The 16510-nt window shown below is 42.8% G+C and overlaps 1 protein-coding gene across 1 annotated transcript in view; it reads left to right on the top strand.

Annotated features, from left to right (window-relative positions):
* The window catches only part of NEK11 (NIMA related kinase 11), a 123303-nt gene that overhangs the window by 94424 nt on the left and 12369 nt on the right, over positions 1 to 16510 (top strand). The window contains exon 17 of the mRNA XM_074860117.1: positions 16109 to 16211. Coding sequence (XP_074716218.1) covers positions 16109 to 16211 — 103 coding nt within the window. The remainder of the gene's footprint in view (positions 1 to 16108; positions 16212 to 16510) is intronic.

Below are 16510 nucleotides of genomic sequence, written 5' to 3'. Positions count from 1 at the left end.
TTTACTTGTGTTTAAAGGCCTCAGAGTATTCTCCTGCACTTATGCAGCTGCAACATAAATAGCCTTCAGTGGGGATTTTGTGTGCTGTCATCAGGCTTGTAAAGATGGGCATGTGGTATACAGAAAAAAGTTACAATATTTTTTTCAGACAGTTGCCATATTTTTCTGTTTTCCAACGTATAACAACTAAATATTCTCATCATGTTAGTATTATCTTGATAATGTATATCATACACTGCTCTTGTTTTGTGTGATACTGTTATCATAAACCTTTATTGCGTTATAGATGTGTGCACAAACACAAACACGTCTCCTATCAAATTTTCTCTTGAGGTCACCACTGGCTAAAAATCCACTGATCCTGAATATTTTAGACTAAATAGATCAATTAAGTTTTTATAAAAATGTATGTAGACACATGAATCAAAAATTGTGACAGAGAACATCTTACCCTGGGGTAGAGAGGCTGGTGCCATAGTGGCAGATAGACTGTCTCTGCTGAGCTTAGGGAAGCTGCATTTGGTACAGTGGTATCAGCATTAAAGGTAACAGCATTTATTGAGATGCCATGCTGATAATCTCTATATATGGTTATCAGATTAATTATTTTTCTGTAATCAAGTTTAATATAAAAAGAGAGTAGTCAACTTTGAATGGACAAAAAGGTATGGTACTGAATCCTTAGAGATCAGTAGGTCCTTAGAAATGCAAAAAGCCTCAAGAAAGCAAGAGTGGTCATTAATCATAAAGCAATGGTCAAGCCCAGTCAGGCTTTTAACAGACCTTACTCTTCCATGAAGAAGACAATCTACAAAGAGAGAAGTGCAGAGTCCTTTTCTAACCTAATAAAGCCTTGATGGAAGGAGAGAAACAGATCAAATTAATTACATTATCTACTAGATAAATGCAATGACTAGCCATAAAAGAAAACAGGAATCTCTTCTTAAAAGATCAAATCTTGTATAAAATACATTTTAGTTTTCAGTTTTATTCTGATTGCATGGGAGAAAGAGCTTAAGATGAAGAAAAGACTAAGTCCCTGTCTTTTACATATGAAATGCATTTCATATGTGAAAACATAGATGAAATACAAGCAAGTTCATTTCAAGCAAAATCCCATCCTGGTGGTCATTAATAGAAATTTAAAAGGAAGTAGGAGGTATGTTAGTATAATGGATCTTATAATAAAAAAGCAACAGACCTGCTGGAAGTAAATATGAGGAAATAAATGTAAAGACATTAGATTGCTGTGGATAGGGCTTCGTGAAAGGTCCCATTTGATCTACATTTTTGTACCAAAAGCTTCACAAGCATCAGGCAATCTTGCTGCTTTTTTATTGACTCTTGTAAAAATGCTGCAAGCTTTATTACTTGATGCAGCGATATTACAAACAAAGGAAGTGAGGTAATTATTTAATGCTGTGGGGCCTTGAACCTGGTTAAAAGGTGCTTGAACTATAAAGGGGAAAAAAAAAACATTTGGGTTTTTTGATAAGAACTGTCAACATCTTGTGCACAGCTGGATTAGGAGGCAGACCAATTATATTTGTCACAGGCAAACACCTTTCTTAGAGGTGATTGGCCTGCCAGATAATCCCTAGAAGGCATCAGAGTGTCCTCCCTATAAAATGAATTGCATGTTTTCAGTGTCTGAAAATCTTGCCTGCAGGAAAGGACCATCCTTCCTATAGGACCTGGCTCTGTGAGTGCTGCCTTGTGATGCCCTCAGGGTCAAACCACAAACCTGCAGCTGACATGGCCAGAGTTCACCCCAACCACTGCTGGCTCGCCAAGTCCACACGTAACTGGGGTGATGGAACATCGAGCAGATACACAGGTGGAAAAAAGGTATGAGGCAGCAAAGTAGGCTTACAGATAACTCTAAGACTGACCTTTCAGTGCACTATAGGTGCAACCAGTCTTATATGAAGGAATTTACTGGGCAAGAGAAGAAAGGCTCAAACAGGAGATTCGTTTGGAGATAGGAACAATAGGTATGTAGGCATGCTTGATTTCATATTTTGTTTGTAATATGTGTTCACAACACATCATAACCTGAAAACCCTTTAGTCTGTCTCCTCTGAAAACTGTTTTTCAGGAGAGAGGTCCAGCAGAAAGTTTTCTGCGTATGATTACTGGTAGTAAGTGGAAGTCTCATGAAAATACAGTCCCCAGCTGCTGATTTGGCTGATGATCGTTACTGCTCAGGAATATGGCTGCCTTGATGATAACTCTACCCAGATGTGCTGGGTATATGTACATAAGAAGAGCTGGGAACAGCAAAGGTAAATGCATTTATGTACAGACTTGTCAGGGACAGGGGGTGGGGAAGGGATGGAATAGGAAGAAAATGGTTATAGGTTCCTCCCTGTTACACCTTCTCATATACATAATTTTCACACCCAGTCGTAGCTATTTTTGTCACATTTTTATGGTTGGGGGAATCAAGGGAGAGTGAACGGTTTTCTGAAAGTCATGAAATATCTGGAATGAGACTAGGAGTGAAATCCTAGCAGGAAACCTTGAACTCAAGTCCAGTGGTCAGAGCAAGAGAAGACCTGCAAATGCTTCTGCTTTCATGTAACTATGGGTCCAGTTTTCTTGTATCTGTATTGTAATATGTCTATCATGGCTGCAAAGATAATTAGTATTTACAGATAATTTTCCATGTTAGCTCTGCAGACAGATTTCAGTCTTGAGTTCAGAAATGGTTAGCTACAGCCACCTGATTTTCAGTATTCCCACACTGTGTAGTTGGTCACTACTCCAGCAGGTCAGGGAGCAGAAACCAGGTCATGGGAATAAACTTCCCAGCAGAAAAATCAGTTGAGGAAAACAGACCTTTAGTCAGCTGGTTTAAAAGTACACCTCCTGGGTGAATATTTATCCATTCCACTTGATGACATCTGGCCAGGGATTCCCAGTGTTTTGCAACGGGCCAGGAATGCACACACTGCGACTATCATCCCACAGATAAAATGGGCTTGGTGTTGTCATCTTCATTAATACATGGCTGTTATTAAAGTACAAAAGCAGTGGTGTGCAAACAACAAGAAATAATATTTCCAAAGAAAAATGGCAAATGGAAGGGGAGAAGGTTACTCCTTTCTACTAATTAACTGTCATGTGTATTAATATATTTTCGCATTTAGAGTCTGCAGTCTGTCTTAGGGAGCCTGAGATGGTTATACCTCTTTATATGGATCTATATAGAGAAATGAATTGTGAATCTATCATGAATTGTCTATCCACCTATCTGTACATCTACACATGCATACACACACACACGTATACACATATAGGTATTTATATATCCTGATGCACAGCACATCACCAAACCTTCAAGAATACTTTTCCCTCTTGATAAAAAAAAATGTATGCCAACCACTCAGAAAAATTCCTACAAGTGGGTAAATCCACAGCTGTATGTATCTTGAGGGGAAAAAACCCAGAAGTCATGATCAGCACCAGGCGCTCTATAAACAGCCCCAAGGCAATCCTGACCTCTGAGACCTCCCCGCTGAAGTACCAGGTAGGGAGATGAGTGAAAGCTGTCTCAGAGAAGTAGCCTGAGCATGTGTAGCAAATTGCAACAGGCAGCCTACAAAGTGGAGTGCTCCTCTTGCTCCTCGCCTGACACCGTGCCAGGCAGTCAGTGGCAGTTGTAGGTACTGGAGGAAGGCAAGGCATAAAGAACAATGCAATGTTTAGTGAGAAGTGAAATGAGCTTTAACACAGAAACCCATTATTTCATGAAATATGAGTCTGTGGCTGTGCAAGCAAGTGTGCAGGTGATGAATTGTCAGTGAGGTGATTCTGTGCCAGAGCTTTATGCCCCAGAGATGACCGACTGCTACGAACAAGCTGAGAATCTATGAACTGCTCTGCTCCTTCCATTGCTATCTGCTGACCCCTCAGGGACTGCCTTATTGTACCATGGCATGCGGATATTCCCTTGGGCTGTACTATTTCCCCTCAGCATCTCTAATATTAATTCTATTTTAGTTTTGTTCATATTGAAGCCTCCTTTTTCTGGCAGAGGCCGCTATATTGATCTGTATCTATAAAGGGTCAAGGGTGTGAGGGTAGTCTTAAATAATGCATTGAAGTTTGCTCCTTCTGGACTCAGTGAGCTCCAGTGAAATGCTCCTTAGAACTGCTGTGGACCTTTCCTAGCTTGAACTATCTCTCAGTTGTTTTGCCCCCTCTCCTCCCCGCCTCCTCAGGGGCAGAAAGCAGAGCAAACCCAAGATGCTCTGAGTTTGGAGAACAGATGCTGTTATTTATTGTCCAGAGGCAATCCTTATAATTGAGAGAGGTTGCTTCTCTTGTTTTGTAAGACAATTTTGAGTGTGAGCATTATTTTATTGATGCTTTTATGCATCTGACAGTCAGTGCCATATTCTTGCCATCCTATCTCTGCCGGTGAGTTTTTTCCCACCTCAAAATGAAGCTTGCTTGTTTTGAATGCTCTTTTAGCAGGAGCTTGGCTCCTGATGCTGGCAGTGGATGCTCCTGACTCCCTAGAGCCCTGATTTTGTCAATTATTCATGCTGAGAAGCGCGTCCTTCTGCAAGCTGTTTTAGCAAGTGGGGGCCGTGTTGCTGGGAGGGGGTGCTATTCAAGCCAGCCTAAACAAGGGCATTGAAGTGGTCCTTATATCACCTGAGGAGGACAGGAATCTCTGCCAGGGTGCATCAGTCCCAGCTAGGGAACACGGCAGAACCGGGGGCAGCCAGGGCAGCCCAGGCCTGGGCATCTCCCTGGTGCTGCTGGGACAGCCCCAGGGGTTTGCTGCATCCGAGGTGGTGGGTGTCCAGGAGGCCATGGAGCACTTATGCCTGGACCAGGAGGCTCATGAACCCTCTGGATTTACATTCACATCGCGTTTGCTGTTTCGAGCTAATACTGTGGTGAGGAGATTCACAGAGAAGGAGGAAACGAACTCTCATGAAGACAATGAGTCTCCAGACTACCTAATGACTACTTAATGAGTGTCTAAGCACTGCACCATTATTGAATTTTAATTGCCTTCTTTCTGGCTTTGTGCTATAAAACGAAAAAGGAGCAAACACTACATGTAATGAGGGTAGATGATTAAAAAGCAATACCTAAGAGACACCCAGGCATTTGTGGAAAAGACCACAAGAATAATGTAATGAGAGAAAGCAACACTGCTGTGTGCCTGCTACCTCTTTGGAGAAAAAGTACATTTTTACAGTTGTTAAATATTGAAGTTGTTTTCAGCATGATGTGGCAGAAAAATAGATTATTGTATATCAGTGAGGTAATTAAAGTTATACTGAATGAAATACTTGTTAATTACCAATGTATGGAAAATCCAATCCACATCACTGGGTCAGTGCAGACGGGCTTTTCAGAGGTTACTTTTTAACGTTGTGCCCTTTCTGATGTCTCCTTAGATTATTTTCCACCATATTGAATGGACATGCATTACTTTGAGCAGTGTATAGCTGAAAGGCCCAAATGAAAGGAGGCAAAATGAGCCCTAAATCCATCAAGCATTTAAACATGTGCTTAGCTCTGGGTGCTAGCCCCGCTGCTGCACTGTTGTCAAGGAAGAGGGAACACTGGTCTGTAGTACCAAGCAAAACACAGCACAGGGACTTTTTGCTCATAAAACAGGTAGGTCTTCAGAGCTTGAAGCCCCAACTTCGAAGCAACAGGGATTCAGAGGACTGAGAAGACCTCCAACCACAGGAAATCTCAACAGTGCCACAGCCTGATGGTCCAATCAGTTGAACTAAATTAATATAGATTTATATAATCAAAAGATAAATTAAATGTAATTAAAATTTATATAGATTAAAGAGTCCTATAAACAGAGATTGATCTCCCTCTTTACATTTGTTTTGTGTGTTCATAATTTGACCAAATGTAAAATGCAGCCAAGTCCTGGAGAGCAGGCCACCTTTCTCAGGTGGGTTAGCTCCCTTTGACTGTCTCACCTGGCTGGGCTGCAGGGCCGTGCATTGCATGCTGATTTTTTTTTCCCTTGCTACTCTAATAAGCTGTAACATTTGATGGTATGACAGCAGGAACTCCCAAGTGAGCAGCATTGGTGGGAACAGATGCATCTGTAACTAGTTCCTTCCTAAAGCTGGAAAATGATCTAAAGCAGCACTTGTCCATAAATCAAAATAAGTCCCCATACAGGTAGATGGGAGAAAATGTGTTTTTTTGGGAACACACAGCCCACACTGCCTGAAATTAAGGCACTCTTAATTTCACTCTTTTCAGCTCTGAAGGATGCACATTTGTGGTGTAGTTTAACCTGAACCATCAGAAAACTCTGGCAAGTGTTGATTTGTGACTATACCCATTTGTTTCTCTCTTTCTCTTTCCATGTCACACATTTTGTCACTAGGCACTAATCTGACAAGTCTCTCTGGTGCAGCTTCTCTTTCAGCTTCTCCTCTGCTGGAGTTTCTGGTAATGAAACGTTTGGGGGTCCAATGTTTTCATAAAGAAAACAAACTCTTTTTTTCTCTCTTTCTCTCTGCATTTGTTTGACTCTAAGAAGCTTTCCCATGAGCAAATCTGGTGTACTGAATATCCACATCCCTGTAACATTTCAGAAAGTTCTCCCTCCAAACTTCTGACAGGTGTAAAGTTTATAGGTACAATTGTTCAAAAACTTTGGATCAATTGTTTTACTTCCTATTTATTTATTAACAGCTCCCTCTTAAATGACACCTGAACTATATTTCTGTCACATCCCCTCCTCTTGCTTTCTCTTCCTTTTTCATGACCTGAACTTTTCCTTTACACTTTCCAAGTGTTCCCTACATTTTAAATTATTTCTGAACTTTTGAAATAAATACAAACAAGAATTCTTCCTAGGGATGAAAGGCGGGCATCAAGCATTAAACAGCAGGACAAAAAAAAACATTTCAGCTAAAGAGACTCTGCAAAGCAAAACAGCAGAAAGAAAAGTCAGAAAAAGCACTAGGTTTTCTGTTACCAAAAGAAGGAAAAGGTTTTCAGAATTCTCGCCATGTAATGAAATATCTGGAAGGTTATATGAAAAATGGGAAGCACGATTTAGGCATTATTCTTACAAAATAAATCCACGGTATTTTAGTATTATCAGCACCTGAATCTAACTGTTTGCCATCAAAACACCTTTTTTATTACTGCACTTATAGTCAGAAGACACAGGAGAAAGGTCATCTTGTTATTGTCATCTAAGAAAATGCACAATTTTTTGTCTTATTAATCTGAAGTTTGGCAGCAAAAAATGTAACAGACTACAAGCCTGGACAGATGACTTTGGAGAAAGACACTTTTCTTCAGGATTTATGTCTTTTTTCTAGAAAAGTAAAAAGAATTTTAATATGTCTGAAGTGTGAGCTGCATCAGCCGATTGTGTGAAAATGAGCTTCAATCAAACAAGCTTTGATTTCTCAAAGAGAATGAGGCACACTTTCAATATATTCATTTGCAATCAAAAAGAATAGACAGATTTTACTTTTTTTTTTTTTTTTTCCCCAGCAACAGATCAGGGATTTTGCAGAACCTGAGGATGTGTTGATTTAATGACAATTCCCATGAATTATAATGAGTGGCATTCTCACACCTATGAACATTTCCATTTCTCCATGGTAGAGCACCAACTCATTTAAAGCTACCCAAGAGCAGAAGAAATTAATCTCCGTGCAGTCACTAACTAGAAAAGCCATAAATGTCCTCGCGTGGACCACATCTCAGGTCCATAGTGGCAGGACCTGGTAGGGATGAGTAACAACAAGATCTTAGGCCAAAAGAAGAGTCTTGGTCCCATCTCCACCTGTAAGAACTGCAGGTGTTATGGTGATATGAATGTGGGACCTCGCATGAGCAGTGCTACCACTGGCAGCACCCCTAAGGCAGAACATGATGCTGCCTCTGCTGGGCGGTCTCTTTGCAGAGTTAGTGAAAGGAGATGATCAAGGGAAATGCAATCCCAATGGCACAGGTGGTGTGATTTCATTGGATTGCAGAGCAAGGAGACTTGAGCACCTGGTTCAGATGATAAGGATGGGGTGAACAACTGCCAAGCCAGCTGGAGCGGGTCTGTGCATCCTGGCACCCTGGTTCAGGGCCAGCCCAGCAGTTTTCAGTCTTTCTTCTGAGGACCCAGAGGGTAAAACCTTAACGCTGGTGCTACTTGTGTAAAAGAAGTCTGCTTGACTGCTGTGTGGTGCCTGCCTTCCCCAGCTGCTAACATCTGTCCATAATTACAGAATCACAGAATCATTCAGGTTGGAAAAGACCCTTGGGATCATCAAGTCCAACCATCAGCCCTACTCTACAAAGTTCTCCCCTACACCATATCCCCCAACATCTCATCTAAACGACCCTTAAACACATCCAGGGATGGTGACTCCACCCCCTCCCCGGGCAGCCTGTCCCACTGCCTGACCACTCTTTCTGTGAAAATTTTTTTCCAACAAGGCAATGGAGATTCATATAAAGTAAGGCAGAGCTAGTACTGAGATGTGAATGGTTATTGTTGCTGTTTAGTGTTAACGGCTTTCTGCATTATTGTAGTCATTTATCCCTATTCCTTGTGCCTTTGTCATATCCTTCTTACAGATACAAGTTACTGTTACTGACGACTGGAAGTAATTTGCTGGTGCCACTACCTACGCACAAGTTGCTAATTATAGACTAGGAGCAGGCGGAAGGAGCCAGGTACATTATGAATCTGTTTTGATTAATGAGCGAGCAGCTAGGCTGAGGGTTTCCAATTACGCTCTGTGTGTCGGCAGTGGATTTGCTTGTACCTTGGCTTCTGTTTTGGGAACCAGTACAGCAGTCCTGCTGGGTAGATGTGTGATCCCAGTGGAAACTGGACTTGCATTGACTAGCCTGCAGATACGGAGCCCAGATAGCAGTACACCATGTGCTCAAATGCTGTGTGCTGTTGCCCCCTGATTTAGCCTTTAAACCGCCATTAAAACCCACTAGCCTCGACGTTCATTGTGGAAGCAAGACAAAAACTCATTTGGTGGTGATGTGAGCTTTAGACATTTATTCTTTTTTAGAGAATAAATGAATTTGTCATGAAATTGTGACTTTCTAATTTTCTTTCCCTGCACAAGCACCACAGAAGTTGCTGACTGTCCAGGCAGAGTAGTGACTTCTCAGTCACTGCTGCTGGTCACATGGGAAGGAATATTTCATTTCACTTGGGCCATGCAGGCCCCCCTCAGACTCAGTAGATGGTTATGTTTCCAAGAACGATGTGGATGAAGATGTACGAGAAAACTGTTTCTGGGAATGGGATGCATGGAGAGAGCTGCAGAAACTCCAGATGAGCAGAGGATAAAGAGGGGAAGAGGCAGAATGCCTTGAAGAGAGTTATAAACCTCAAGCTCACCCTGGTAAATGAGGACAAATACATCTCCTCAGCAGGTAGGAAGCTCTGAAAAAGAGATACATTTCTGAAGAGAGAAGAGAGTCCTACTGTTCCCGTGGGTGTTTGTCTATGTTTTAAGTTCTCTTTCAAAGAAAACAGCAATTAAGTTTTTTAAGTACCAATAACACCATAAACTTGCCAGCCTTTGTAAATTCAGATAGGCCTGACACAGCTGACTTCATGTTTCCGATGTTGTTAGGGCCCATCCCTTAAGACATCTGATTTTAGCCAGGGCACTGGGGAGCACTGGAGAGAAGGCTATCTTCCTCATCCTACCCGGAAAAGCAAACATGAATAAGAGATTTCACAATGTCAGACCTCCTTTAATATCTGAGTATTACTAAATGTGTCTGAGTTTACAACTGGGCCTGACGAGTTTAATATCAGCTATCAAACATAATAGAGCAGACTGCCTGAATTCCCTTCCTGGGATAATAAGATATACTGAAGTAGGAATGATTCTTTTCATGTTAATGAACCGAATGTGTTTCATTGTGTTGTCACCATGAGGAATTTGAACTCAATTCAGAATAAAGCCCTTGATCTGGCAGCAGGCTGGCTGTAGGCCATTTGAATTACTCCTTTGTTTTAGGATTTACCAGTGTGAGGGTGAAGCTCATGTTCTTTGGCAAATGATTGTCAACAAAATATCAACTCCTTCATTAAGGGAAATTAGGGAAAAGGTGCCATGGATAAACAGTGCTCTCTGAGATGTTATTCTCATTAAATGACCTTTGTGTTATGGTTTTACCCAGAGGCTGGATCACCAGCAGTGTACCTGTTTGGCAGCAGAGCCATCTCCAAAGGGTGTAGAGGTGAAAAAACAAGTTATGACAGGTGTCTAGGACAAATGAATGAGAAGTGAAGTGGCAAGAGAGCAAACCAGTGGGATACACCAGCACAAGGAAGCCCACATGCACCAGTCATCTCCCAGAGAAACACTGGCTTATTATCATGTGAGAGCATTTAGTGCACAAGAATGAAGCTGGGAGTAGTCAGAAAAGAGATGTTTGCAATAGAGAAAGTCAAAGTGCTGGATGGAGAATCAGACAAATGTGACTGCTCTCATTAATAGAGAGAGAAGGCAAAAAAATGAGGTGGTAATGAAGGAATTGAGCTAAACTCAGAGCTCTGGAAGATGAGGTTTGAGTTTGATGTACTTGGTGGGTTTGATAGGCCAAGAGATGCAGAGAATAAGCTCTTTGATCACTGCATGTGGGTGTACATCATAACTAATCACAAGCATGGTTTGACTCAGAAACACTCGCACCGCATGTGTCTTTGCCTACTGACCTGTGGGTAACTCTGTTCGGTATTCACTCAGCTCATTTCCTTGGTGAGAAATTTTGTTCACCACTTGAAATTACATGTCAAGACCCTGTACATTGGTTGTATCAGGCTACTGGAAGCTAGCCACTGCCATGGTATGGTTCGGTGGCGACCGAGCTGGCAGCGTACTCTCAGTGCCATTTCACAGTCTGTGGGTTTAGCAGCTCTCAAAATGAGAGTTTTTTCTGAGACTGGTCTGGGGAGGGGAAGAAAGTACAAGCTGCCAGGTCACTGGGGGAATGGGATTTTCGGGTTGTCAGAGAAGATGGCTGGACAGAGGCAGGACTGGCAAAGGAAGCCCCATATGAGAGTAGGGTGGGCAGTGTCTGGGGACAAGTAGCTATTTCCACGCTGAACCAGAAATTAGTTTGCAGTCCTCCCCCCACTCCTGCCACCACCTGTCTCAAAACCTCAAGTCTGATTTCTATTCCCACTGAGATGACCCCACATTATTGATTTCCTGAGATCCTACAGAAATCACAGGGGATGGTACTGAGCAGCACAAAGAAATGAGCAGTTTGCAGTATCACTAAAACACCTGTTAAGTGGCTTACGGACTGCCTAACTGACAGCTCAAAAACTACCTGTCAGTGGGGAATTGTCATCCAACTGTTTTTTTTTCTAGTGGGGTTTGCAAGTGTTGGTAAGAGGCCAACAACACTCTGTGTTTCCATCAGCGGTCTGAAATTGAGTATAATTGCTTTGCTGACAAAACGTGATGCACAACGATTTGTAATGGGTTGTGGTGGGAAGCAAGGTACACCTGACAGAGGCCAGTTCCTGGGCTACAGTCGGTGGATGCTGAATCATGTCACTCCTGGAAAGGTTCCTGGGCTTCTACTGAGCCAGCAACTGAACAAACATTTTTAATGTAGTGATGTGATAAAACCTTTGCTAGCACGATTTTTTAAGGTGTAAGTGGAGGATTGAAGCATGTAAATAGAAAGGTGGGAATAACTGAGTGATTGTCCTTTGTGTATTGCATACCATTTTGTTGGTCTTATTTTGAAAACAACTCTGGAGAAAATCGAGAGGGGCAGAAAAGATCCACGAAGGTGTTCAAGCATCTCATATACTGAGACACATAGCTCAGACAGGTTATTTTAGCAAAGATGGAAGGTTAAAGATGACTTGTTGATTCCTCATGTTGGGGAAAATACCAAGCAACAAAAGCTTTCCTGTATCTTCAGCAAAACCTACAGCTAGGCAAGACTCCAGCCATTTCAGGTTGGCATGTTTAACCATGAGGACCAGGAAAGAGGTTGATTCTCAGCCTCTGGTGGTTTGAAAATCAAAAACTGGATGACAGGCTCTAGCCCTGCACTGGCATGGGTATGAATAATGGCATTTACAAGGTTCAAGTCACTTGGCTCAGTGCAGAGTTCAGTAGGTGAAATAAAAGGACCTATACAGGGTAGCCTGTATATCACAGTGGTAGCCTGTAGTAGCCTTTCTGGCTTCCCAGGCAGCTCTGCAGGTGTGTTTTTTATGCAGCAATACAAGCAAGAAACAGTTATTTTCATCAGCAGGGTCTTTTCTGTGCTCAGAAGTGCTTGGGAGAATGTTAGTTCGTTGGAGAGGTGTACTCTTAAGGAACATCACACTGGGAGTATCAACCATGTCTGCTTTTCTTTTCCAAGCAAAAAGGTGCAGACTGACTGTATCTTTCTGAATTCTGCTACAGTGTCCTTTAGGTAATCAGGGGAAAAAAAGGTTCAGAGGTGTTGCCACATCTGATTGCAAAAGTAGAAATCAGAGTCTTCTCTAGTTTTGGTGTATTTGCTTCTGAAATAATGATCGCCTCTCAATGACAGTGCACCAGAATACAAAATGCTGCAGTTATTCAGGTAGAAACAACTTGCTGCTGCTCCTGTCTGTTTAGTCTTCCCCCACTCAGCTAATGTCACTCAGAAAAGGACTTCGATTGAAAGGAGGGGATGCCTCGTAGGCTTGCCAGATTGCAGTTTAATTGGATTCATTCCCCAGAAATAAAGACTCAGAAGTTTTCCAAGTTGAAATGACAGTGGTGCAAGAAATGGTTTCCTCCTTCTTCTTCACTTTAGCATCCTCATGTGTCTGTCCCCTCCCTACAGAGCTTGCCAGCAGATTTGCTTGAGAAGACCACATGCTGAGGAGCATTCAAGCCTTAACTCCAGTGGCATGTTGGGAAGGGAAGGCATGCAGAGGTGACAGCATGTGACAATGTGTTTCCACGGAGATGCAGATGCTCTGGAGAGGAACGACTCCCAGCTGGGGCAGGAAGATGTGTCTGAGCTTGCCCAGAACTGAGGAGAGAGGCTGGCAGGTCTCAGCAGGGTGCATGCAGAGCATGCAGTGGGCACCTCTGAGTAGTTGCCCACTGACAAGCTGTCAGTGTCCCCTTGCTAACTACAATATCTCTAGTATCTGCACTCTGTGCGTGATTCAGACTTTGAAAAGCATTTCAAAACCACTAGCTGGATTCTGAAATGCAGTTCCTATTACTCTCTCTGCAGTTCCTATTACTCTCTCATTACTTGTTTTAATTATCTGCTTAAATTAATTTATATTAATTGATTAGATCAAGCCTATTCAGATTGTGTTTCTTCTGTTGTCTTGGTTCCAGTGATTCAGACCAGCTACTATCTACAACTGTCCCTGGCTCTGTATAGAAACAGTAGAGGAAGGATGGAGCATCCACTGTGGAGACCAAAATGGTGATTTATAATAGCTTGCCAGAATAGGCCTGCTGCTTCTGGGCAGGCTGAGAAACTCTGATCAAATCTAGAATGCATGGGTATTTCTTGAGACAAAGTCTTGACCAGATTCTGGGAGCTGAAGTTTTTGCCAACCCCTAGCACAGGTCGAGCATCTCCTGCAGCCAGGGATAAAGACTACCAGGTCAGAGGGGTGGGACATAGGGATGTGTGAGAAGTAAGCAGTGCCTGAAAATTATACCTTAAGCATTGCAAATGTTTGCTGTCTGTTCTCTACATGTACATCAGGCTACTGGAGGCAGTCCAGAACAAACTATGTATCTGTCACCTGTCCTTTCTTGAACCATGGGCATTTCAGTCCCTTCTCAGCCCCGTGGCTCTTGTCTGGAGAAAGACAATAGGAATCCTTTCCTAACTGCCCAAGCAAGGAGGCTCTTTATGCTGTAAAACACACAAACACTCCTCCCCACACTGATAACCGAGTTTGAAGTAGCACGTTTGCAGCTTCTTCTGAGAGAAGCAAAATGACTCAAGAAAGCAGGTGCCTGACCCATTAGATCATTTTCTGCCCCCCTGTTTCAGACCCCAGAATTGGGAAGTGCTAATTCATAGAATCATTCAGGTTGGAAAAGACCCTTGGGATCATCGAGTCCAGCCATCAGCCCTACTCTACAAAGTTCTCCCCTACACCATATCCCCCAACATCTCATCTAAACAACCCTTAAACACATCCAGGGATGGTGACTCCACCCCCTCCCCGGGCAGCCTGTTCCACTGTCTGACCACTCTTTCTGTGAAAAATTTTCTCCTAATGTCCAATTCTTGTTGCTTGTCCTTTTGCTTCATTTGCATCGAAAGTATAAGCCACTGTTGGAAAGAAATGTAGTTACAGCTTCAGCTGGGTGACACTAAAGACTAAATAGGAAGGCAAAGCTGAGAACACTGCAGCACTGGCACTGCTTGAGTGTCACACTGCTCACAGACCCTGAGAAGGATTTGTTGAGGTCTTGACATGAATACGCTGTAGATGCAACAGCTTTTTGCCACAGGTATATTGGAAGAACTCTATAAATGGCTGCATTTCACTGCTGGTATGTTCAATTGTCCACAGAGGTGTGGTACTCACAGTACAATGTCTTCCAAAATCTACCTAGATTATCCAGAATTAGCAAAGCTGTATCTATTTTAGGATACTTAGTGCTCTTTCAACAGTCTGTTTTGGGATGGAAGTACACACCCTGGTTCTTGTGTTTTTATTACATAAATAGACTAAGGCACTGCTGAGCACACTCAGCAAGCAGGTGGTCTGCTTTCCATAGCTGTGCTGCTGGGCTCTATGCAACTCCTTCTTCTAGCTAAGTAATGGGCAACAAAAGTCTGGTAAGTCATCTAGCTGAGCTTTAACAAGCCTATACGATTTCTGCTGGGATTTGGTCAGCCAGACAGCCTGGCCTCCAGGAAACAGCATCAAGTTCGCAGCCTCTCACACAGCTCCAGTAAAGAAATAGGCAATCTTTAAGGGAAACGTCTTCCTAAAGATTTAGTGTCTGATTCCAAATCTCAGTATTCACACTCCTTCAGCTGCTGCTTAGTCCTGGAAACTTCAGTTTCTAAATGTAACCCATCTGACAGAACTCAACTGGCAACAAGGGCTGCACTCAAGTTTAACGATGTGAGCCAGAAACAAGGAAAAGATCTACTAAATTCCGTTGTCCTTGGTGAGTTTATATTCCCAACTTGCAAAGAGAAATCAGATGGTTGAATGAATATTATTTTTGTTGAAGGGCACAACAAAGCTCTAGCAAGATAGGTAAGCAGTAACCATTGCAACTATACTCTAAAGTAGAGCTAGAACTTAAACAATTTTTACTGTATTTTCCTCTGGTGAGGCAGTTGCTAGGAGGGATGACTGTGTCCCCCTGCTTTCTTGTGCTAACCTAAATGAAGAAACTAAGATTCACTCTGTTGAGGTACAAGACTTGCAATGATCTGTGCAACTTGACTCTGTCAGCTGCTCCTTGGTTTGCCAGCACCCCTCTGTCTGGCCAATCCACTCTGACACCTGTGCAAAACAAGTATGTCCCAAGGCTGGTCCTTCTCACCCATCACTCTCTGCTTGAGCAGATGCCAACAGACACCTTCTCTGGGTTTCATCCCCAGGGAGTCCTGGGGAAGGGGGTCTTTGGAGGGACTGGGTGATGCCAGGCTGGAGTTGGTGTGGAAAGCTGAAGGAATCTCACAGAGCTGTGCTGGTGTGAAGTGTCTGATCTGTGAGTTGCAGTCACATGAGGAGATTGGTACATGGTCAGCACAAACCTCCCTCCCTCATCCAGAGGGAGAGATAAGCACTGGGTTCCCATCTGAAGATAAAAACAGTCACATAATTAAGGATGAAGTGCTTGGGCAGGATGGCACGTACAGTTAGGTGGATGTATTAGCTCAGTTGGATTTATTGGAGCTATATGTCACTTTCCAAGGAAATGTCTGGCAAATTCCCCATGTCCTTCAACCCCCTTCCTCCCCATCTATTTCCCATAACAGCAGTCAGATGTATGAACTGTTATTAGCATTGTTGCACTCCATCTGTTCCTGAAAATAGAGAAAAAATTGTAAGTCTACAAAAATAAGCAGAAGCCTAAAGCATTTTGTTTGGTTTCAGGAGAGAAATGGCTTGGCCCTTCAGGTGTGTCATCATCGTATCAGCTTTCAGGACTGGAAGAGCATCAGCCTTTGCTGAAGTCTTTGCTGTTCAGCTTGCCCAGGTGAAATTATACTGTTCCTGCTCTCATCACTCTTGTTCACTGTAATCCTTGTATTGCTTTAGCCAAACTCCTTAACTGGATTCCTCCTTGCAATAGTGAGGCTATAACTTACATTGCCCAGCTCTGCATCTGTCTTTCTTGGGTTGCTTCCCCAAGATGCTCTCAGAGATTGAGGGTACCTCTTCCAAGGATTTGGAGAGACCTTTGCAAGAGCAGCATTTGTTCTTTCTGATCAGCCAGGAACTCACTCACTGATAGTACAAAACTGGAGTACCAGCATTCTCCAGCAGCACTGCTGG

The sequence above is a fragment of the Strix uralensis genome, chromosome 1 (assembly GCF_047716275.1).
Source record: "Strix uralensis isolate ZFMK-TIS-50842 chromosome 1, bStrUra1, whole genome shotgun sequence".
NCBI lineage: Eukaryota > Metazoa > Chordata > Aves > Strigiformes > Strigidae > Strix > Strix uralensis.
The sequence above is the reverse complement of the archived record's forward strand: the minus strand, read 5'-3'. Positions and strand labels throughout refer to the sequence as shown.